This window comes from Phocoena phocoena, chromosome 12 (genome assembly GCF_963924675.1).
Source record: "Phocoena phocoena chromosome 12, mPhoPho1.1, whole genome shotgun sequence".
In the NCBI taxonomy this organism is placed as follows: Eukaryota; Metazoa; Chordata; class Mammalia; order Artiodactyla; family Phocoenidae; genus Phocoena; species Phocoena phocoena.
Genome location: NC_089230.1, coordinates 19,389,938 through 19,415,378, shown reverse-complemented (window position 1 = coordinate 19,415,378; position 25,441 = coordinate 19,389,938). Strand labels below are relative to the sequence as shown.

Here is a 25,441-nt window from a genome sequence, read left to right as displayed (position 1 = left end):
TGTTGCAATGGTAAATAGGAGTGTTTCCTTAATTTCTCTTTCAGATTTTTCATCATTAGTGTATAGGAATGCAAGAGATTTCTCTGCATTAATTTTGTATCCTGCAACTTTACCAAATTCATTGATTAGCTCTAGAAGTTTTCTGGTAGCATCTTTAGGATTCTCTAAGTATAGTACCATGTCATCTGCAAACAGTGACAGTTTTACTTCTTCTTTTCCAATTTGGATTCCCTTTATTTCTTTTTCTTCTCTGATTGCTGTGGTTAAAACTTCCAAAACTATGTTGAATAATAGTGGTGAGAGTGTGCAATCTTGTCTTGTTCCTGATCTTAGTGGAAAAGGTTTCAGTTTTTCACCACTGAGAACGATGTTGGCTGTGGGTTTGTCATATATGGCCTTTATTATGTTGAGGTAAGTTCCCTCTATGCCTACTTTCTGGAGGGTTTCTATCATAAATCGGTGTTGAATTTTGTTGAAAGCTTTTTCTGCATCTATTGAGATGACCATATGGTTTTTCTCCTTCAATTTGTTAATATGGTTTATTTCATTGATTGATTTGCATGTACTGAAGAATCCTTGCATTCCTGGGATAAACCCCAGTTGATCAGGGAGTATGATCCTTTTAATGTGCTGTTGGATTCTGTTTGCTAGTATTTTGTTAAGGATTTTTGCATCTATGTTCATCAGTGATATTGGCCTGTAGTTTTCTTTTTTGTGTGACATCTTTGTCTGGTTTTGGTACCAGGGTGATGGTGGCCTCGTAGAATGAGTTTGGGAGTCTTCCTCCCTCTGCTATATTTTGGAAGAGTTTGAGAAGGATAGGTGTTAGCTCTTCTCTAAATGTTCCTAAGAATTCGCCTGTGAAGCCTTCTGGTCCTGGGCTTTTGTCAGTTGGAAGATTTTTAATCACAGTTTCAATTTCAGTGCTTGTGACTGGTCTGTTTATATTTTCTATTTCTCCTGGTTCAGCCTCGGAAGGTTGTGTTTTTCTAAGAATTCGTCCATTTCTTCAAGGTTGTCCATTTTACTGGCATAGAGTTGCTTGTACTAATCTCTCATGATCCTTTGTATTTCTTCAGTGTCAGTTGTTACTTCTCCTTTTTCATTTCTAAATCTATTGATTTGAGTCTTCTCCCTTATTTTCTTGATGAGTCTGGCTTTATTCTTGATGAGTCTGGTTTATCAATTTTAGTTATCTTCTCAAAGAACCAGTTTTTAGTTTTATTGATCTTTGCTATTGTTTCCTTCATTTCTTTTTCATTTATTTCTGATCTGATCTTTATGATTTCTTTCCTTCTGCTAACTTTGGGGTTTTTCTGTTCTTCTTTCTGTAATTGCTTTAGGTATAAGGTTAGGTTGTTTATTTGAGATTTCTCTTCTTTCTTGAGGTAGGACTGTATTGCTATAACCATCCCTCTTAGAACTGCTTTTGCTGCATCCCATAGGTTTTGGGTCATTGTGTTTTCATTGTCATATGTTTCTAGGTATTTTTTGATTTCCTCCTGATTTCCTTAGTGATCTCTTGGTTATTTAGTAGTGTATTGTTTAGCCTCCATGTGTTTGTATTTTTTAGTTTTTTTTTTGTGTAACTGACATCTAGACTTATGGTGTTGTGGTTGGAAAAGATACCTGATACAATTTCAATTTTCTTAAATTTACCAAGGCTTGATTTGTGACATAAGATATGATCTATTCTGGAGAATGTTCCATGAGCACTTGAAAAGAAAGTGTATTCTGTTGTTTTTGTATGGAATGTCCTATAAATATCAATTAAGTCCATCTTGTTTAATGTGTCATTTAAAGCTTGTGTTTCCTTATTTATTTTCATTTATAATGATCTGTCCATTGGTGAAAGTGGGGTGTTAAAGTCCCCTACAATGATTGTGTTACTGTCGATTTCCCCTTTTATGGCTTTTAGCATTGAGATGCTCCTATGTTGGGTGCATAAATATTAACAATTGTTAGATCTTCTTCTTGGATTGAGCCCTTGATCATTATGTAGTGCCCTTCTTTGTCTCTTGTAATAGTGTTTATTTTAAAGTCTGTTTTGTCTGATATGAGAATTGCTACCCTAGCTTTCTTTTGATTTCAATTTGCATGGGATATCTTTTTCCAGCCCCTCACTTTCCATCTGTATGTGTCCCTTGGTCTGAAGTGGGTCTCTTGTATACTGCATATACATGGGTCTTGTTTTTGTATCCATTCAGCAAGCCTATGTCTTTTGGTTGGAGAATTTAATCCATTTACATTTAAGGTAATTATTGATATGTATGTTCCTATTACCATTTTCTTAATTGTAGGCCTTAATTATTATTGTAGGTCTTTTCCTTCTCTTGTGTTTCCTGCCTAGAGAAGTTCCTTTAGCATTTGTTGTAAAGCTCATTTGGTGGTGCTGAATTCTCTAAGCTTTTGCTTGTCTGTAAAGGTTTTAATTTCTCTGTCAAATTTGAATGAGATCCTTGCTGGGTAGAGTAATCTTGGTTGTACGTTTTTCCCTTTCCTCACTTTAAATATGTCCTGCCACTCCCTTCTGGCTTGCAGAGTTTCTGCTGAAAGATCAGCTGTTAATTTCATGGGGATTCCCTTGTATGTTATTTGTTTTTTTCTCTTGCTGCTTTTAATATTTTTTCTTTGTATTTAATTTTTGATAGTTTGATTAATATGTGTCTTGGCATGTTTCTCCTTGGATTTATCCTGTATGGGACTCTCTGTGCTTCCTGGACTTGATTGAGTATTTCCTTTCCCATATTAGGGAAGTTTTCAACTCTAATCTCTTCAAATATTTTCTCACTCTCTTTTTCTCTTCTTCTTCTGGGACCCCTATAATTTGAATGTTGGTGTGTTCAATGTTGTCCCAGAGGTTCTGACACTGTCCCCAATTCTTTTCATTCTTTTTTCTTTATTCTGCTCTGTGGCAGTTATTTCCACTATTTTATCTTCCAGGTCACTTATCCCTCTTCTGCCTCAGTTATTCTCCTGTTGATTCCTTCCAGAGAATTTTTTATTTCATTTATTATGTTGTTCATCGTTGTCTGTTTCCTCATTAGTTCTTCTAGGTCCTTGTTAAACGTTTCTTGTATTTTCTCCATTCTATTTTCAAGATTTTGGATCATCTTTACTATCATTACTCTGAATTCTTTTTCAGGGAGACTACCTACTTCCTCTTCATTTGTTTTGGTCTGGTGGGTTTTTACCTTACTCCTTCATCTACTGTGTATTTCTCTGTCTTCTCATTTTGCTTAACTTAATGTGTTTGGGGTTTCGTTTTGCAGGCTGCAGGTTCATAGTTCCTGTTGTTTTTGGTGTGTGCCCCCAGTGGCTAAGTTTGGTTCAGTGGGTTGTATAGGCTTCCTGGTGGAGGGGACTGGTGCCTGTGCTCTGGTGGATGAGGCTGGATCTTGTCTTTCTGGTGTGCAGGACCGTGTCCGGTGGTGTGTTTTGGGGTGTCTGTGAACTTAGTATGATTTTATGCAGCCTCTCTGCTAATGGGTGGTGGTGTGTTCCTGTCTCACTAGTTGTTTGGCATAGGGTGTCCAGCACTATAGCTTGTTGGTCGTTGAGTGGAGCTGGGTCTTCGCGTTGAGATGGAGATCTCTGGGAGAGCTCTCACCAATTGATATTACATAGGGCCAGGAGTTCTCTGGTGGCCCAATGTCCTGAATTCGGCTCTCCCACCTCAGAGGCTCAGGCCTGGCTGGCTGGAGCAACATGACCCTGTCAGCCACACAGCTGGAGAAGATGGGCTCTGAGTTGTGTGTTAGCCACTGCCCTGTTGTAGCTCTGTCTCAGCTATCTCCAAAGGTCACCCAGATACATTGGATTACTCCACCATTCCTCAGAACTTGCACATGCCAGTCTGGGATTTGTAGATGTCCTCCTGATACTCTTCCCTGAAATACTAATTATAGGCCCATCAGTCAAAATTATGACCTCCAAAATAGCAGGCTTTCGAAAGTCAGCTGAAGGTACATGTGTCACAGGACAAAGCTTGCATTTATGGTGGTGAGAGATATGCTAATAGTGTTGGTTCTCTTCAGTTCAGAGACTGGGACAGTCTGAGGCTTCATGTAGCCAAGTCAGGAGCAGCTGGCCAATGGTCCCAAAGTGATAACATGTTAGATTCCAAGAAGGCTTTCTGCAGCACCTGAGCAGTATTCCCAAGCAGCCACTCCGCTCAGCTGCAGCACTCTGAGCAGGGAACTCGGTGGGACCCTCAAACAAGGATTTCTGCTGACCCTAGAGCCTGACTTGCCCACCCAGGCAAAGAGCTGAGGCAGGCGTCTCCCGGCTCCGTCTCACCAAAGGAGCGGACACCTGGAAGCTGTGCAGCCAACAGCGCTGGAGCTGAGAAGTGGGTAGGCGGGGCTGACAGCGTCCCGAGAAAAGCCCGAACCACATGGAGGGTTCTGGTGCTACCGCCCAGGTAGGGGAATTAATTCAGAGCCGAGGCTGAGAGTAGTTCCCAGCCCACCCTGCCCGGAAAGCCTGGCGTTACCCCACCCAGTCCTGATAAGGCAAGTTGCTGCAGCTGTTTCTATGCTCAAGAGAATGTACAGAGGAAGAACAGGTGTTCACATCTGATTATTTACTCCATTGATTATAAATGAAATTATGGAGATGAGGCAATTTGTTGGATTAATCAGAAAAAGAAAAGAAAAACACAAAAACACATTCCTCCCTCTGTAACGTTTTAGACATACAGGAAACTTATGATGATGACCTGAATTCTAGCTCATCCTTGCTTAATCATAAGAATGCATCTATCAATCAAATCAACACATAGGCAGGAAGACAATCTGTGGGTTTGAGACAGTCATCTGATATTTGTGTCCATGAGGCAAAGTATAAAGGATGATGCTATTTTTAGAGTATCTTCATTTCCAAAATATGGAATTTTATCCTGAAACATATATGACATTTCATGACATTTCACCACTTTTTGACATTTACACAAATAGTATTCATATTCATTCTTTATTGAGCAAGTGTTTTAACATGGCAACTATTTTATTTGTGTATTTATTTATACCTCTTTCTCCAAAAGGGATTAAATATGACACTTATAATGAATCAAACAATGCAGCAAAATGAAAATAAAATTTTAAGTAACTAAGAAAGATAAGGCAATGGAGTAAAAATGGGTAGAAAAACACGGTAGACCATGGAGTAAATTTAGTTCAAGAAATTTGTACTACATAATCCTAATTGTTACTGAGAAGAGGAAAACAGTTATTTGTAAGCTTCACACTTGCATGAAGTATTTTTTATTGCTCAAGAAAACAAGAACTGTGCCTAATTCCTTGGCCAGAAGGAAATTTCTTCCACGAGATCACTCACTGTGAGAATACTGTGCAGTGCAATACAATCAATAATATTCTTAGTACACTTAGCGATGTATTTCACAAGGCTGTTCTTTTTTGAATGCCATCAGCATTAGCCTATGACGGCAAACCAAAGGGGGATTGAATAAATGCAATTTTCAGCAAGAGATTGGGTTGAAAATGCAATATAAAATTTTATAGAATCATGGCTTTCTGCTGTTGATATATATTTGTTATGATTTAATAACATTAAATACTAGTGGTATATATAGAAATGGATATTAAGCAAAAAACAACAAAAGGAAGCCTCTGATAGTACTTTTCAATAAATTACCCAATCATTAACTTACATGAAAAAAAGTTATTCTGAAATGTTTTCTTCGTATTTCTCTTAGGTTAAAATATACATCAGATCTGAGCACAGGAGCCAAAGAAGTATTTGGCTTAAATGATATCTGAGAATGTGCAAAAGCCTGTGTTGCTAAACACTATTTACAATTCCTACCTAAAGATGTTAGAGTGCAGTGTGTTAAGTGCTTGAAGAGCAGCAAACGTGGGTCCTATGAAAATGCCTGGGAGGAGCAACCTTGAGGACCCACGAAGACACCTCGGAGACGGTGACCTTGGAGAACAAAGGACAGGCCAGACATAGATGGGAGGGAAGAGGGTTCCAGGCAGAGGAAAGAGTATGTGCAAAAACCAGAGGGTAAAAAAGTTCATAGAACATTGAAGTAATTCACTGTGACTGAAGTGTACTCTTGGAGGATAGTTACACGAGTGACAAGAGAGACTGGAGAGAAAGACATGGTCTGGATCATAAGAGGCCTTATATGACCCAATAAGAACTTTTTAACTTTTTCCCTAGAACGATGAGGAGACATTGAGAAATGCTGAGCAAGGAAGAGACAGTATCATATTTGAATTTTAGAAGGGTTTCTCCGGTAGCCACATAAAGAATGGTCTGGAAAGGGGTAAGAATAACAGTAGGAAGATAACTCAGAATGTTTTAATAATCTATAGCAGAGCTGATAATTGGGAGTGGACACACTTACGAGATATTTAGGAGGTATAAGTGAAAGAACTTGCTGAGTGATTAGAGGGATGGTGAATGGGAGGAAAACGGCAAAAATGACATTCAATCTTCTGACTTGAGCAACTGGGGGGAAGATGTTGTCACTGTTTGCCCAAAGGAGAAAATGTGGGAAGTTCAGCAAAAGAAAGAAAACTTCATTTTGTGGCATGTTGAATTTGAAAGCTATCCTGGGAGATGTCCAAATAAAAATGTTCAGAAAAAAAAATTGATATATGGGCCTGGCACTCAAGAAAGAGCTTTAGAATTGAGATTTGGGTGTCACTGGTATAGATGATGATTGAGAAAATTCTGATTTAAAATGGCAAACATGCTATCCCTCCAGATATCTGAATGGAAATTACAACATAAAATTTGAGGATAGAAATCCACCTACAACAATGAATAGAAAAGTTAAGAAGGATGACCAGCAGATAAGACATTTCATCACCGAATGAGGAGATGTCGTACTGCAGGAAGATGGGCAATAATGTGCTCATTGGAACCTTGAGACTCACTGAGCTTAAAGTTCTCAAATATAATGGAAGTTGGGAGATATAGAAAGGCAAAAATGAGATGGGGTGGTAATTATAAGTCTGGCGATAAAGAGTACGTCCTCACCAACATTTGCTTTGCCCTCCCTAACAATTAAAAAAGAGGAATATAAAAAGGAAAAAAGAAAGTATATCTAAAACAATTCATAATTATAATTGTAATAATGTCAACAGGAAGGAAGGATAAACACAAGTGGCTGTAGGTCAACATTAATGTTCTTTCCTTTAAGGAAGAGGAAATAAAGTCAAAACTAAAAGCAAGAAAGGAGAAAATAAGGCATAGAAAAAGCAGAAAGATTTTGAAATAAAAACTAAACAATAGAAACAAGTTCAAATATATCAGTAATCATAATAAACAGAAATGGCTTAAGTCCCCGAAGCACGTGAGGTGCTGGGCAGACGTAAACTTTGTTTGAATACCATTCTATAAGAAATGGAGGATACTTATCTTGTTTGTCCACAGTTGGTACAACATCTTCACTGCAATTATCTGGACCATGAATCCATCTTTGGATTTGTCATTTAACTTTAAGAAGCAACAATAAGGATCTCTATTAAATGAAAAATATATTCCAATTTCTTAAATAATTATATACAGCAAACTAAATTTTATTCAGTGATTCTGAGTTTTCTCTCACTAGAAATTGATGAAAGCCTTGATAGGTGTGATAATGACAATTATCTGTTCTGTTCTGTGCTAGGTCCAGCTCTTTACTCTTTCACTTGCCAGTTTCTTCTGAATTTCTTTTTTGTAATCCATACCACTTTGATGCTAGGCCAGATCATTTAATACTAATTATTTATAGTTCAGGCTTTAAATGACAACAATCTTATCCACTGAATGCTAAGTAGTACTCCTTTAGTAATATTGGCATAATGCCTGATACAACTATAGTACAGGAATTCATCCTGCCTGTTACTTGAATGGCCCAACATTTTCTGTCTGCCTCCGACTATTCTTTCAGCTCTCTCTGGATTTTCTTCTTGGGTTTCTGTCCTTTGGGCCAAATGATAACTTTAAGCTTAAAGCTTTTCCCCCATTGGACATATTCTTAGATATTCTATATCCTCTAGCTACAGGAGCCCAGAGCTAGTCCATGCCTACTATAATGTAAACTAACCACATATTTTATGTTGACACTAAATTAATGCTAAGGAATCAAAGAAAAACAAACAAGACTAATGGGACATCTTTAGAAGGTAATAAAAGAGCTGCTCAGTAGAAGACTAATAATATGAAACACACAAATACATTTTTACCAAACTCTAAATGATCTCACATAATAATAATAGCTAATAATTCAACCAAGCAAAGTTTTGAATGTGTTTTGTGTTAGGGTTTTGAATATAAGTTTTATTAGATTAAAAACTTGGTCCAAGTTTACAGTGTAAGTATACAACTAGAAACACTGAACATTGTCATATGAATCATATTTTAAAGTTTCCCTCATCTAAATTACCTACTTGAAAATTCTGCTTTTAAAATGTGAAAATCCAATTCATATATTAAGGAGCTAATGATTCCATTTGTGAAAGTCCATTATTTTTACTGCTTCTTCCTTTACATGCTACTTTTTCCTTTTGTTTCTTTTCTTCTTTAAAAAAAAGAAACTTTATACTCAGTATAATTTATGTCTAAAGGTAGGGAAATGAAGTCATAAACTTCAAATCAGCCCAAGTCCGTTTAATTTTTCACCATCTACTTGGCTAGATATTAAGATTACCTGGCTCACATAAGGTGTGGAGACTATCTGAAGGTGTAATCCTGCAGAGTATATTTGTTTATTGCCAAGAAAAATGGTGAGTTTTCAATATCTTTCATTTGGGGTTGGCTTTCAGTTAGCTAGGTAAGAACCACTACTCAAAGGACAATAACTGGAAATCACAAATAGAAAAATGTTCTCAGTCTAAGAAATGCATCACAAACGACTTTTCTCTGTAACATTTTCATTTGCAGATCATCATTTAAGAGCTTCCATCTTCCTTTTAAGAACGATCCTCTGAAGCCCGGTAGTGAAAACACTGCTGTTGGGCAATATCCCAGTGGCAGCAAATCTAAACCATAAGCCGTTGAAGTGACATCAGAAATCAGAATACATTTTAATGCCACAAGTTATGACAAAAATATTTTTTTCATAAAACTAGAACTTATATATCGTTAATGAACCAAATACAATGCCTTCAGCTGTAAGCAATAGAAAACCCAGCTCTCTGGTTTATACACAAATAAGTCGTCACACACAACTGAAGTCAAGAAGTTGGGAAGACTTCAGGTTAACCTATCTAGTAGCTCCAGCTTCACCACTTCTCTTTTCTCTCCTTTTGTGTTATTCTCAGGCTGGTAGGAAGATGGTTCCACTAGTCTGGATCACATATCTAAACAAAACAACCACCAAAAAAAGAAAGAGCATCTCTTCCTGTAGTTCTTTCTCAAGAGGGAGAAAACTTTACCCAGAAGCCCCCAGAAATGCTTTATGTATGTCAGGGGACCGTGTTAAGTCACGTATTTTTCCTGAACTCATCTCTATTACCAGGGAAATACTTAATTTTACTCAACTCTGGGTTCCTGAACCAAGGAGGAGAGTGTTTCCTGTCAAGTGTTTTACTGTGACTGTGGTCTGACATCAGGCTAAACCGGTAAAAACAGGAAACTCAGTCCATTCTGATCCCTTCTTCCACATTTCCACTCTTCTCCAACCTGCCTGGTTTTTCATTCACCATAGTCTACTGGAAGCTGTTTTCTGTAGTGTTATGGTTTGAACTGCATCCTCACCAAAATTCATATGTTGAAGTCCTAACCTCCAGCACCTCAGAATACAACCTTATTCAGAAATAAGGTCTCTGCAGTGTAACTAGTTAAGACAAGGTCATACTGGAGTAGGGTGGGCCCCTAATCCAATGTGACTATACCAGTCCTCATAAGAAGGGGAAGTTTGGACACAGACACACACACATAGGGAGAATACCATGGGGAGGTGAAGGCAGAGGTTGGGGTTATGCTTCCACAAACCAATGACTGCCAAAGATTGCTAGCAAATCACAGAAACCAGGTGAGAGGCCTGGAGCAGATTCTCCCTCAGAAGGAACCAACCCTCTGATACATTATCTTGGACTTCTAGCCTCCAGAACTGTAAAACAGTACATTTCTGTTGTTTAAGCTACTCAGTTTGTAGTACATATTTATGAAGGTCCTAACAAACTAATACATGTGGTGTGCCCAGAATTCATATAGGCGCTTCTCCACCAAACCAGGAGTGAAACTGTCCTATTTGCCTTAGAATAAGGTCACATTTTCTTTGTGCTTTCTTATCTGTCAAATGGGATAATAATAATATTTACCTCGTAGGATTTGCTGGGAAGATTAAATAAGCTCCCAAGTATAGGTAAAGCACTTGGAGAAAAGTACATGGACCATATACGCTCTCAATAATTACTAGTTATTCTTGGCCTTGACTCATTGAGCTACATGCCAAGCTCCATTACAGGCATTGTAAGTACATCACCAAACAAAACAAATACAAATTTTGGCATTTATGATTTTTACATCTGTAGTGAGAGGATGTAGAGAATAAAACAAATAAGCAGATTATGTGATATACTGGCCAGTAGTAAGTTCCACGAAGAGAAATGAAGCAGAGAATTAGGAGAGGGAGGTCTGGGATTGGGTGCGGCAGTTTTCAGTAGGGTGGTCCAGAGAGGCATCCCTGGAGGAGGGATGGGAGTGAGGCATGTTCTCGCCTGGAAAAAGACCATTCCAGGCAGAGAGAAGAGCAAGTGCGAGTGCCCTGAAATAGGAGCCTTTATGGAATAGGCAAAGAGCAAGAAGGTCAGTGTGGGGAGAGCAGAGTGAGGTGGAAAGTAGTAGGAGGTAAGGTCAGAGACATAACAGGGGACCAGGTTGTGTAAGTTCTTAGAGGTCTTTGGCTTTTATTTTGAGCGACATGGCAAGACTTTGGAGGTTTTGAACATGGGAATGATATGATCTGACATACATTTTTAGAGGATCACCCTGGCCACTGTATGAGAATAGTAGAGGCAGAGGGAGAGGGAAGGCAAGACACAGGCAGAGCAGGTAGGAGGCTGTTTCTGAGGTCCAGTCTAGAGATCATGGTGGCTCTACCTAGGGTGGTTTGGGGGAAGAGGTAAAACATAGTCAGGCTATAGATATTTTAACAGGAGAGGTGACAGGTTTTCCTGATGGATTAAATGTGATGTTTGAAAGAAAGAATGGAGTTAAGAATGTCTCTGAGGTTTGAACCTGAGACTCTGGAAGCATATTTCCATTAAACGAGTTGGGAAAGAGTGCTGGAGTAATTGGGGAAGGAAAGAACAAAGTTGTTCTGCTTTTTCCCTTTATTATTATTGCCATTATTATTGTTGTAATGAGAGGTAGATGCATCAGTCCTTCCCATTTTATTCTTAGTCCCATCTCCTATCAGATTTTCTCTTTTTCCCAGCAGGTAATAAACCTCTGTGCATCCCTCCCCTCTATTTGGTCAGCACATTACATCAGACTGGTCCCTTTTCCTACTGTGATTTAGTCCCAAAGAGAAGTATTATAGATGGATACTTAGCATGACCCCCTATCCTGGGAACATAAACTTGACCCTAAATGCCTGTTTCTACATGCACATCTTCCTTCTCAATCCCCCCAATAGTATCATTATGAAAGGAACCACCTGCTTTTTCTTCTTTTGGAAACTTCGCTGCCCTTTGCTTTTTCTCATTTTAGCCACTTTTCTTCCACTTACTCTAGTTTCCATTAATCTTCCCACTAACTCTTCCCCACTAACAATACTGTCTGCTCTCACTCCCATGAACTTTCCTATGACCCCTCAATACCGCAATAAATCTCCTGACCTATCTACCTAGCTCATCCCTTTCCACCACCCTCAACTAAAGCTTTTTGCGGCAGGAAGACCCATTTGAGGTCTCTGAGACTTAGCTTGCTCCTCTATAAAATAAAGGAATTAAACAGATTATCTTCAAAGATACTTTCAGCTTTAACTTTTGATCAAACTGACTCTACGTTTAGCTATTCAGTATTCTTTCATGTGTGGAAGTTCTCATTTCCTAGCTAGCTCGTCCTCGATGTTTCCTTTCATTACTTCTTTATAGGTTCCAAAGTCCTAACCACATTTTTTCATCATTATTTCTTAGGCCAAGCCAAGTGGTTTTCACCCACACCTTAATGTTAGTCAAAAGAGCATTTCTTTTCTTAAATTTTTCCTAACATTAGCACACAAAATAATTGAAGGATAATGTTTCAAGTCTAAAAGAAAGTAAACTTATTGGGACATCTCTTTACCCTGAGTGAGATCTTATGTTGTTCTTTGAAAAATCTGTGACTGGAAAGTTTTGTTAATGCCAGTGACGAGCAGCTAGTGGCACAACATCTGCTTTGATTTTCTCTGACACACCCTTGAGCTTTCCATCCTCACTTCTCTGTGGTGGCCTCACCTTTGACTTTCTTTTGTCCTGTAACTGCCAGTTTTGATCAGCTAATGAGAGCGACAAGGAAAAAACAATTTAGCTCGACCGAATGCCTCTTTTGACAAATAAGGAAACACAGTTTGTTCTTCTGGATTTCAGACTAAATTAACAACATTTTTTAAAAAATCCTGTACACAGAGGTCATTTTTAATGCTTTTATTTAACAAAAGCTCCAGGTGATTTTGAAATACATTGGACATTCCATTCATTGAGGATGAGAAGTTTTTCCAAAACATTTTCAATAGCCCTAAACTGATTTTGTCTATCAAAGCAAAAAAGGGGAAAATCCACCCCAAAAAAGTCTTTCTATGGTGGAGGTTACGTAGCTGGACTTCATAGGCATTCAAGAAACTCTCACACACACACATTTATATAATTAGTTAGAAATATTCCATTTTTAAGATTAAATTTTACATAACACATTATGACTATGGGTTACTCGAATACCATAGTTATTTCTACTTATTTTTAGCAAGAGAACTAGACTTCACATTACTTAATCCTGGCTTATAAATCTAACTTTGTAAAACTAGGATACATGTGTACTGTCTAGCCTTCTCTGCCCAAATTAAATGCCATCGCCTTTGAGTCCCAGTTATAAGATGCCTCTCCCTCCTCTGAACTCCACTGGGACTTACCTTTCGTCCTGCTTTTCCCCATACTTCCTAAATCAGAGTCTCTCATATCTATCAATAAATGTTTATGGAAGAAAAGGAGGAGGAGAAAAATAAATAAGCATTTTAGTTTAACAGAAAAAGTATGGGCTTTGAGTCAGACAAATCTAGTTTTGTATCTTATTTCATCTATTTATTCACCATGTGATAGAGGACAGTTGATTTAATCTCTCTGGGTCTTAGTTTCCTCATCTGTGTAATGAAGAAAATAAAATCTCCCTCATAAGGTACCATGAAGATTACATTAAATAAGATTTAAAGCATCTAGCACATAAGAAGTACCCAATAAAAGTTACTTCCCCTTCCGCATTCCAGCAAATCATAACTAGTTCAATCCTGCAGTGCACCTGATTGAACACAGGGCTTTTTCTAGGCTATGAGCTTTTTGAAGACAACATCTTATTAATCTTTATATTTCCTATAGAACCCAGGATAGTGAGTTGCATAGTCTGGAGGCACAGTAACTGTGTTTTGTATTAAACTGAGGGATAACGCCTAGGTTATCACTCCTAAACTGTGGATCAATTGTCTGTGGACTTTGGCACTTGGGGCTCTTTTGGGAATACAGCTCCTCTTGTGAGCTATGTATGGCTCAGGCCACTCTGGCCTTGAGACAGCCCCCATGGTTTAAATTAGGATAACTGCTTTCCTGAATTCTATGGCAACTGGTCAGAACGCTGTTCCATTTCTTACTGTAAAAACTGCTGCAAAAAAATCGACCTTCCTCTGACAGAGACTGAACTCTGTGCTGGCAAAACCACAGGTTGTGTTGAAAAAGAGCGGAGTCAAATAAACCCGGGTGATAAACTCCAGCTTGTCCCTCACCAGCCATGAGACCTTGGGCACGCTCCCTCTGCTTCCGGAGCCTCAGCTAAAACAAATAGAGATAATAATGCTACTGAGGCTGTCACACAGGGTTGTGGGTAGAGAAGGAAGGCGAGGCCTTGGAACACATTTTAACAACCATGAAGCAGAATGCAAAAAAAAAAAAAAATCTAGAAAGTCATCACTTTGGGTCATACGAGGCTCTTACTTTATCATAGCCTAGGCTCCCGCCCACACTTATTCCCTTCTTTGGTCAAATGACCAACCTTCTTACTTTATAATTCCATCTCAGTTCAGCAGAAAAGCTGAGCATGTATGTACGTGTGTGTGTGTGTACGTGTGTGTATGTGTGTGTGTGCATGGACACACGCAGTGATGCCATCTACATAACTCCCAACCTTTTCTTCCGCAAGACAAGTCACAACGCAACAAGCAAGGGCAGTCGTGCATTCACAGTACCGCACAGCAGCCACCATGCTGCAGGGGCCGAGCCGCCTGCAGGCACAGAACCGCACCCATTCACTTTCTGTCTGATGCCAGAACCACACTGCACAGTTCAGCTGCTTGTGGACTTTTCTTGTGTGTCAATTACAGCTTCCTTTGTAAAATATTCCAAAGAAGATACAGCTCAATCAAAGCGTAACCAAAAGTCAGTGCCAGACTAAAGAAGGCAGGTCAGGGGAGAAGCCAAGACCCGTCTTTCCAGTTGAGGAAGAATCTTGGTTTCTAGGTCATTTACAAGCATCACTCCAGACTTCATAAGGAAACCGGGAGGGAGGGGAGGCAGATCCGTCACCTATACATCGCATATAGAAGACCGAACCTTCCCAAATTTCTGATAAAAGTCTTCCTCTGCCCGGGCCAAGGCGTCTTCATCAATGTACACAGCCGGCCTTTTGGCCACGAGGAAGTACTGCACCTTCCTGCGATTCCATCCCAGCACGTACTGGAGCCAGCCGCAGATGGCGGCGGTGGAGCGGCCCACCCCGGCGTTGCAGTGCACGTACACGGTGTGTCCGTTCTCAAGCAGCGCATGGAGGAGACACACCGCCTGTGGCAGCATCTGGACGCGGCCTGGGATTGAGAGAGCACAGCACAGACCAGTGAGAAGTGAACTCCCTGTTGCCGCTAATAGTCACTCCTCCAGAGCACCGAGAAATCACAATGTTTTGGCGGGAGGGGCAGGGATGTTGGAGCTTGCTTCACTCCTTTGTTTTGAAAGAAAAGGTGAGACAAGACCAAAACCTGCTAATTATAAAGTGGAAAGAGCAGCCAGAGGCAATAGGTCAGCTCTGAACCTCCACTTGATTTTCCTTTGAATGACGTCTGCATCCGTGCAAATCTCCCTTCAAAGATAATTTCACTACCGCCTATCCTCAGAAGAATGGATTTTTACATTCATCAGAATGGTCTGTACAGACTGGGCAGAGGTTTAAAGGATTTCAAAGAGAAGCTCACAGGTCCTGTCACCTGAATTTCCTTTAATCCAAAAGCATCTTCCAGGTAAATCCAAAACAGAGTTAGTCCACATTGGTTAAAGGAGTCAATCTGGCTCTTTCAACATAGGCTAATTTTAATTTGTCCAATGAAATGGCTAACTTATTAACTGATACATGTGGGATAGCCAGTCATTCATGTATTCCCTCACGATGCAGTGTGTATTAAAATGGATTCAGGGCTTCCCTGGTGGCGCAGTGGTTGAGAGTCCGCCTGCCGATGCAGGGGACACGGGTTCGTGCCCCGGTCCGGGAGGATCCCACGTGCCGCGGAGCGGCTGGGCCCGTGAGCCATGGCCGCTGAGCCTGCGCGTCCGGAGCCTGTGCTCCGCAACAGGAGAGGCCACAACAGTGAAAGGCCCGCGTACCGCAAAAAAAAACCAAAACAAACAAAAAGACGGATCCAATTTCTCCTTTACTGTGCAATTATGATTATAGGTGTTGCTGCTCTATGGCTACTATCTTGATGATTAGAGGATCCAACGTCTTCCCCTCGTCACACTGAGACGGGATATACAATGCTCTGCTGAGGCTCGTTGGACTCAGGCCCTTTTCATCATTCTAGGGACAGAGAGCCCCCTAGAACCAGCACACTCCTGGATGCCTGGAGTTTCTTCTGCTCATAGATTCTCAGAGCAAAATGAATTTAGTGCATTATTTTGGAGAGTGGAGGATGGTCATTATAAATTGCTTCAAGAAGCAATTAAAGAGGGAAACTATACAGAGTCCTGGATGAAAACTCTGTGCTATGACCTCACATTCTCCAGCTGCTCTCGTCCTCAACCACATGGAGACACCACAGTCCTGGGGCGATCTTCCAAGGGCCACAGAGAATGCCCTGTCCAGCCCTCACATTGCCATCCCGTTGGATGACGGCAGAGGTGGGAAAAACCCCTCCCTCAAATGGTTTCATGAGGCCTGGAATTCTCCCATGAGAGCTGCTCAAGGAAGTTTAGACTTTCCTTAGATGTCCTTTTTTAAAGTGCCTTGCAGGGACCAACACAACACATTGCAATCAGGCATCACCACCTTAGAAGGAGAGAGTTACCAAAATCCCATTGTGGCCTGAAGTCACCTCCCTGCTGGGGCAGCGGGTGGGAGGGGGCTAGCACTTGGCTTCAGGCTCAGCCTGCTCTGGGATCAGAGCAGGAGATCTATATGGAAGCCAGATAATATTCTAGTTTCTCCTGGTGCTCTGTTGCTGCCTCTGACTAAGGGATCTGAAGGCCCCACGCGGCAGTTTAGAGATGCTTTTAACAGGAATGCTTGAGGCAGAGCACACTTTGAAGTTCCTGAAGCTCCATCTCTTGCCAGTACCTGTTGCCACACTTTCATGTTCCCTGCCTTGTCCCTGAAGGCATCTGAATTGGAGACACACCAGCTCCAAGCCTTGATTGATTTCTCAGAGTCCAAACATAAACTTTAATTGATCTATGCTTCTGCGCTTGGTTGCAGGGTGATCTGAGGTTAGAGCTAGGTGGGCCTGCCATTCAGTCAGTTACTCATGGCCCTCTCCTAGAGGCAGTAAGTATCTCCGGAGATGTAACAAGGCAGAAGACACCATATGTACCAGAGAGGTGTCTCACTGTATGTCTCAGGGAAAGGACTATTTGGTCCACCATTTGAGTTGAGGGATCAGAGGCGGCAAAACCTCCAAGGTCTGTTTGAGTGGCCCTGCTGATAAGGGTGAGGCCTGTTCAAGGGCACAGCTTTTGTTCCGCTGAGGGCATGTTAGAGGTTTACTTCAAGTGATGTTGTCCAGGAAGGGAACTACCAGTGACGGATCTGGGAAGCTTGGGTCACTCCTGCTTCTGCCAAAGTTGGCATCACTTTTCAAGTTCCCTGTTACGGCTGCCTCTCCAGTTACCATGTTCATTGCCAGGAAATAAACATAAACATTTTTAATATGGGTTTCCATCAAATGCCAAATACACAAGTAAACCACAGTGGACATTTGCAGGAGGAGCTGCTGCAGAGTCCCAGAGTCAATGCTCAGCTCTTCCAGCATCCGTGGAGCCAGCCTGCCCCGGCCACGTCTATATGGACCCATCAGGATCCCTTCCGCTGACCTTCACCCTGGCCAGAGGTTCCCCAAGGAAGGGTCTGCACCAAATGGCCGAAATGACCTAGTATCTCCCCCTCTCCTTTTTATCTGTAAAAGATTCTTCAACAGGTATGTACACAGCTTAGCAGTTGAAAAGGGATTTGTGTTAGTTTAAGGTTCAACTGCTCAGACACATAATCCTGGAATGTAAATGTCAGCTGCCACGTGGAAACTCCAGCAGGCTCCCAGTTTAAACACAGGTCTCACCCACCAGTGGTCTTCTCCTAGAATCACTCGGCCGTCCCACTTAAGAACTGTCAAACAATTATTTAAATAACATAAAGAATGAATAAAGAATAAAAAGGAGCACCGGAGAAGCAGTCTGTCTAGGGGGCCCACCCCTCTCAGCCTGGCTTCAGCTGGAGCCCTCCTTTACTTTGACCCTGTTTTGATTGATGACAGCTAACACATACTGAGCCTCTTCTACCTGCCAAGCGCTGATCTAAGCACTCTGTGTGCAATAGCTCCTTTATGGCTACCTCTCAACAGCTATGAGGTTGGTACTATTATTATCCTCAGTTATATCTGAGATTTGCCCAAGGTTATTCCCTAATGGCCACCTCCAACCCAGCCATCCAGATTCTAAAGCCTCTGGTTTTAACCTCTGTACTACTGTCCTTCCCTAACCTACCTGGTCAATGGCACTTGCTAGCCACTATGCTGTCAATCTGAATTTTCAGTCAGTCCCTGCCCCCCACTTACCTGGTTATGCTGCGGCTCTCACTCCTGTGGGACAGTAACACCCTCTGTGAGACTCAGCACCTCTGCCCCTACCCTAGAGGGGCCATCTGTGCCCTACAGGCGCATGTCCTTCTGCTTGAAAACCCATCCTAGGGAGGCTGAGCTAATACGTAACCCACCAAGGAATCACAAGACGGTCCCCAGGGTCAGGGCTCACACAGTAAAGCCAGCGTCAACCAGATCCCCTAATTTTTATGTTTCATATATTTAGGCTCCATATAGAATTTAATTTGATAAAATGTTTCCATTTTTAAAAACAATAACACCCCAAGGCAAAAGAGAACCACTGATTTTTTAATGTGAAATATTCCAAATTTTAAGTGTTGGCAACTAAGTTGAAAATTTTAAAGCCTGTGCAGGTCCAACAAAACACTCTACCATCTGTGATTCTTACTTTGGAATTTAAAACAAGCCTTGACTCTCCACAGATGCTCAATAAACACTCATTAAATACATGAATTAAAACAATGTAAAAAAACCCGTTAATACCGATTTGATCTGAGACAGTCCGAGACCCCTCTTATCTAAATTTCTGGTCCACATCTCCTCCAGGCTAATCCAACTCTGGAATGATTAAAAGCTACCTGAAAACATGCAATGAGCAAGCAAGCACAGGTGAGAAAGGGGACAAGGGCATGGTGGGGCAGCCTGAGGCATGAGGGGGCCTGAAATAAGTGGGAGTGGGGGGTCCCTAAAGATATCTGAGGTTGACCTAAGTCTGACCCTGAACGAAATCATTCCTGGCACAACTTTCAGCCTTCCAACACACACACACACACACACACACACACACACACACACATCTTTCCTTTCTTAATCCAGAGGCAGATTTATCGCTGAATATATTACTATTTTATTTGAGCATATCTTCTTTTCCTTAATATTGATAAGGTCTATGTTATCTGTAACGTAGAAACTGAAGAACTTGGCACTAATATTATAGTCCCAACTTTGGAATTCTGAAAGCACTTTCATATCAATTATTTTATTCTATTGTTATAACCGTGTAAGTCTGCAATTATTATTCCCCATTTTCCAAGTGCAGGAACAAGCCTGCCCGTATCACACGATGGTGATAAGGCTCAAGCCCGGGCAGTGAGGCTCCAAGGCCAGTGTCTCCGCCTCATGGCAGCACTGAATTTAGCATGCTGAGTCAGAGAAAGAACTAAGACTGTGACCACAGATGAGTGGCTCTGGGGAGCATGTTAACCCATTTGGGAGACAAGGGTAAACCATTTGTTATAAACAGCACTGCGCTTACAGAGGTCAAAACCCAATCTGAGTACTTCCCGTGTGAAGGAAAACTGACTTTTAATGAACAGATTTTATGTTTTCAGGTGAGTGCTAGATTTGGGAGCTTTTTGTTCCTCAGGTGAAAGACACAAATCAAAAGAAAAGAAAAGAAAAGGAAAACCCTAAACAGCCCCAGTCCCACTGCATAGGACAAAAAGTACAAGAGAAAGAATCGATGGCACAGTTGACTGTACCAGGGCTGTGACAACCAGTGGTGACAGTCAGGCCTAACAAACTGTCTTCTTTCTCAGACTTTATCTGACAGCATTATGCTGCGGCTCAAAACACTTCCAGATGGATTTTTCTCTAGAGTTCTAAAAATATTCAGCTGAATTCATCTGTGTGTTCATTGTGCTAATGTTGTGAGCCACGGAGATTGATCTATTGGTCAGAAATTCCTCGGCGACTCAGGAGTGTTGTTAACTCTTTGATTACTCCCCCAGGTTATGCTGAACCAAAGAAACCCTTTATTTAGTCTTGATGTTTGGCCTTTTTCAAGTGGGAGCTTTCATTTTGCTGCCATTTCATGTTTCCAAAGTGCCTCAGGGTGGAAGACACTCCGTTGTATGACTGGGTCCTGGTGACTCCGTAACCTCCCCCACCCCACCCCACCCCTGACAAAGGTTTTCATACCATTACAGCGGGTCTTTGGAGGTAGAATTTTCCACCAGGCTTCTGTATATTCCCAAACTATCGAGCAAATTGCCTATCAGTCAGCAGGGTCCTGGAGAATCAGTGCATGGGGTGGAGCAGGCCATATTCATCTCAGCTTCTCTGAGCCTCGTCTCACATCCTACTCCAACAGGATAACAATGCTCTAAGATGACGACCAAAGAAGCAAAAATCAAAACACTCCCAAGAAGCTACAGGCACACTGGCCTAACGACCTTCTCCATTTTGAAACCAGAGAAACAAACTGGACAGGGCAGATATGGCCTAGATTCGACCAGGGCTCTTCTGTGCAAATAAGGTGGGTTTTTTTTTTTTTTTTTAATTCCTTGAAAAAAGACAGAGCTCTTGCAGCTGAATCAAGCTCCTTTGGATCGGCATTAATTACCAAGAAGAGTAACCAAAGTATCTCCTCCTTCAGGAAGAAAAATTATACATCCCCAGTGACAGTTCAGTTCAGACAGACCCACAAAGGGGTCTAGCCCAGACAGGAGGACCATAAAGATTCATTAAGAGCCAAGATGGCCAAGGTCCTGGGACACTCTGGGGTGACAAGCTACCTCCCTGGAAACTCGTGACTTTGTCTAACTCCAGCTGACGATGTACGTGACAGACTGAAGTGCGGGTGGTGGTCTGCAGAAAGTGCATGAAGAGTCCACGTGAGCACGTAGAGAAGCTTCATCATATGGTGTCAGGAGCAATGTTCTGAGCCTGACTGCCTGGGTTGAAATCCAGGCTGTGTCTCTGCTATGTGACACAGGCCAGGTTACTTAACTTTTTTGTACCTCATTCTCTTCCTCTGCAAAATGCAGATAACTACAACATCTGCCTGGACTCTTGTCTTGAGAATTAAATGAGCTAATGTATGAAATTACTGAGAAGAGTGTTTGATACATAATGTACTTTGCGGGGAAGAGGGCTGATGATAGAGACGCTTCCTCCCTGGGCATCACTGTCTTCCTTCTTTCCCCCAGAATAGCAGTTCACCCAACTCCTTCAGCCTGCACCAGTCCATAGCTCTCTGCTGCCCCCTGCTGACATCTGGTTGATATGATTCGTGTAACTTGTTCTCTTGGCTCCACTCCTTTCTACAAACAAGAACCCTCCTCCACAGCCAGGCTGACATACAGATTGTTCCTCTAAAATACCATGCCTCTGGGCCTTGGTTGTTCCTTCCACCTGGCATGCTCTCTCTCCCTCTACCTGGACCTGCTACGCCCACCTCAAATCCCAGGATACTCATGTAGCCTCCCTGCGCTCTGCCGTAAAAGAGCTCCTCCCACGCTATAACCCTTCTAGTGCGCAGGGCTCATCTCTCTCATCACATTCTTCTTTCTACTATAATTAGTTTTGAACTTGCCTTACTGCCTCTTACCATGAGATCAAAAGTGTGCCTTGGGCTTCCTTGGTGGTGCAGTGGTTAAGAATACGCCTGCCATTGCGGGGGACAAGGGTTTGAGCCCTGGTCTGGGAAGTTTCCACATGCCACAGAGCAGCTAAGCCCATGAGCCACAACTACTGAGCCCACGTGCCACAGCTACTGAAGCCCGGGCGCCTAGAGCCCGTGCTCTGCAACAAGAGAAGCCACCGCGATGAGAAGCCCGCGCACCGCAACGAAGAGTAGCCCCCGCTCGCCGCAACTAGAGAAAGCCCGTGTGCAGCAATGAAGACCCCACACAGCCAAAAAAAAAAAAAAAAAAGTGTGCCTATTTATCTCTGTTTCCCTGGCAGCATCCATGTCACACCCTACTTCCCTCTTCACAAAGACACGCTCAGCCAGTGTTTGTGCAGTAAATGAAGCGTCACTATTGCCACCCTGCCCCGAGCTGCGTTCTCTCTCATTATCTCTCACCTTACCTACTGCAGTCGCCTCCTAACTGGCGTCCCCAGATCAGCTGGGACCCACTCCGACATTCTCTACACTGCAAACGAAGGGCACTTTTAGAGGGGAAAAGAAAAGTTAACTTGACATCTCCCAGCCTCCCGCCCTTTCAACTGCTTCTCACTGCTTTAGGATAGCATCTAAAGTTTTTATTGTGCCCCAAATCCTGCAAGACTCTGTTCCCTCCTTCCCAGCCCTGCAGCCAAACTGGCCTTCTTTCAGTTCCTCCAACACTCTGTGCTCTCCTGCAACGGGAATTCTTCCCAAGCTGTTCCCTCTGCCTGGAAGCCTCTTTCCCACCTCACCCGTGCCAACTCCCGCTTCAGATCTCAGCTCAAACACACCCGAGAAAACCTTCTCTGGCCCTTCTTCCTAGGTCTGATTTGCCTGCCTAGGCTCTCACAGCAATATCTATGTATCTTTCTAACCAAAAACTCATCATAGCTTTACAACTCTATTTGTAGTCATTTGATTAACGCTTGTCTGCCCTATAGAACTAGAAGCTCCATGAGGACAGGAGTTGTGCCTGCTTTTCCTCACTGTTGTATTCCCAACCACCAGCCTAGGGCCCCACACATAGTTGATACACAGTAAATACATGTTTAATGAATAAATAAATCAAAGGACCCATGTTAAACAGAATCTAAGCCAAGGTGTCAAAAGATATATATATTAAATAAATTAAACCAAAAACCTTATATTTATTCCATATCTGTCATTCACGTTTAGGTCATTCAATTATAGACAGCAAGGTAGGTAGGTAGATAGGCAGACAGATAGACAGACAGACAGGCGAAAAACCAGCAAGGGCTTCTTTGAAACACATTCAACGAGGAGCCAGAAAGCTCCTTCTCATGCTTACCTTCAGTGCTCATATCCGGTGTCGGCATCCAGATGTAGGCCAGGCCTTCTTCCTTATACAGCTTAATCATAGTGTCAGGAGTCATGGGTTCTGGGTAGCGGTTACAGCCTGAGGAATTCTGTACGATATCCCATTCTGTCTGGAAGTTCATTACAGCCGTAATCCCCAGTTCATGCTTCAGTTTGATGGTTACATGTTCCACTTGGCGAGGGCAGCTACCCAGCCAGATATTTGGTAGAATTCTAATAAGAACACATGGAGTCAACTATTACTATTGTTGGTGTTATAGGAGCTGCATAAAACATGTAGTGTTAAAAGGCAATTAACCTTTAAAGCTGGAACAGGAAAAGCTGTATTAAGAATATGAGAACCAATATTATTAGCAAAAGACTGAAATACTGGTGGTGGTGTTTTGGGGGAAACAAATGATTCAATTAACTAGAACGCCAGGAAATAAGCATTAGCAAACCAAATCTAGCAATATATTAAAGTACGTCCACCAAGTTATACCTATTCCAGGAATGTATATGTGGTTCAATATTAGGAAACCCATCAACATATTTCAAATACTAACAAATTAAATGTAAAACTCCTATGATTAATTCTGGAAAATATGTGCTAAAATTCAGCATTCATTCCTGTTTAAAACTCTACACAAAAATTTCAAATAGCATGAGGTTAACAGAAACTAATAATCAACAATCTTCTTGTAAATAAAATCAAAGTAAAGATTATTTCCATCAGTAACAACATTGTATGATTCACCTAATGCTACAATGTAAGAAGAGGAAATGTAACTCTGAAAAAGAGATTAAACTACAAAAGCTATGAAAAATATTAAAAGTATTAAGATATCTGGATGAAGAAAAATATAAAAAATCAAGCAACCATTCTCTGTACTACCATAGCCAGGTAGAAATAGAATGGGAGGACCAGGGAAATTTTCATTCAAAAATAATAACAAAGGCTTCCCTGGTAGTGCAGTGGTTGAGAGTCCGCCTGCCGATGCAGGCGACACGGGTTCGTGCCCCGGTCCGGGAGGATCCCACATGCTGCGGAGCGGCTGGGCCCATGAGCCATGGCCGCTGAGCCTGCGCGTCCGGAGCCTGTGCTCCGCAACGGGAGAGGCCACAACAGTGAGAGGCCTGCGTACCGCAAAAACAAAACAAAACAAACAAACAAACAAAAAACAAAATTATAAAACATCTAGGAATACCTTTAACCAGAAAGCACTATAAAATTTTATTAGAGGACATTATGAAAACAACAACGAATAAATAGAGAGACATACTGTGATATTGTGATTTATAATAAGAAATATATATTTGCTCTTCATAACCATTTCCGGCACAGAGCTCCTAAAACCATTGAAATTTCCTAAGTGATGAGAGCTGTAACGGTGTCTTTTGTTAATGAGGTAACTTTTGGAATACACCCAAGCATGGAGACTGGTTGCCAGGGGGTACCAACCTTGTGATTAGAGAGTTGGAATTTTCATCCCACCCCCTGACCTCCTGGGAGGGAAGAGGGGCTGGAGGTTGAATCAATCACCTTTGGCCAATGATTTTATTACCCATGCCTATGAAATGAAGCCTCCATAAAAACCCAAAAGAACAGGGTTTGCGGAGCCTCCAGGTTGGTGAACACATGGAACTGAGAGAGGGCCCTGCCCTTTTCCCCATGCTTCACCTAGGTGTCTCTTATATCTGACTGTCCCTGAGTTACATCCTTTTATAATAAACTGGTGATCTAGGAAGTAAAATGTTTATCTGAGTTCTGTGAGCTGCTCTAGAAAATTAATGAAACTTGAGTCTAAGGAGAGGTATGGGGAATCTCCAATCTGTAGCCAGTCAGAAACACGGGTAACAACCTGGGTTTGCGACTGGCTTCTGAAGGCAGGTTGGGGGCTGGGTCTTGTGTGACTGAACCCTTAACCTGTGGAATCTGATGCTGTCTGTAGGTAGGTAGTGTCAGAATTGCATTGAACTGCAGGACACCAAGCTGGTCTCTGGAGAATTGCTTGGATATGTGAGAACACTCCCTACCCCGTACATTGGAATTAGGTCCCAGGACCCAAAAGATATACCATGCTCTTTAGTTGCAAGACTTAAAATCATAAAATGTAAGTATCTTAAAAATGTAAATATTTTCCAAATTAATATATAAATTGAACACGTTATTATAATCTGTTGCATATGGTATATGTTGTCTTATTCACTGATTATTTCACATGTGTACATTCTCTCCAGAACTAATAGGTGAATAATCTATTTCAAACTTTACTTGATTCATGTAACCTAGAACCTTACTAGGTTCATTACAGGGCGTTCAGACTATAGTCCTTAGATGACGGTGGCAGGCATCACGGATGCTCACCAGTGTTCCCAGGTATCCCATTTCAAGCATGGAGGACTAAACTTCCTCTCCACCTCAAAGTCAGATATGGCCACGTGACTTG

General features: G+C 41.7%; 1 protein-coding gene across 1 annotated transcript in view; it reads right to left on the bottom strand.

The window, feature by feature from the left end:
• Positions 1 to 14,732: 14,732 nt before the first annotated feature.
• Positions 14,733 to 25,441, bottom strand: part of EPM2A (EPM2A glucan phosphatase, laforin) — a 99,516-nt gene continuing 88,807 nt past the window's right edge. The window contains exons 3-4 of the mRNA XM_065889020.1: positions 22,984 to 23,225; positions 14,733 to 15,010 (exon numbers count right to left, since the gene is read on the bottom strand). Of these exons, the coding sequence (XP_065745092.1) occupies positions 14,733 to 15,010; positions 22,984 to 23,225 (520 nt within the window). The remainder of the gene's footprint in view (positions 15,011 to 22,983; positions 23,226 to 25,441) is intronic.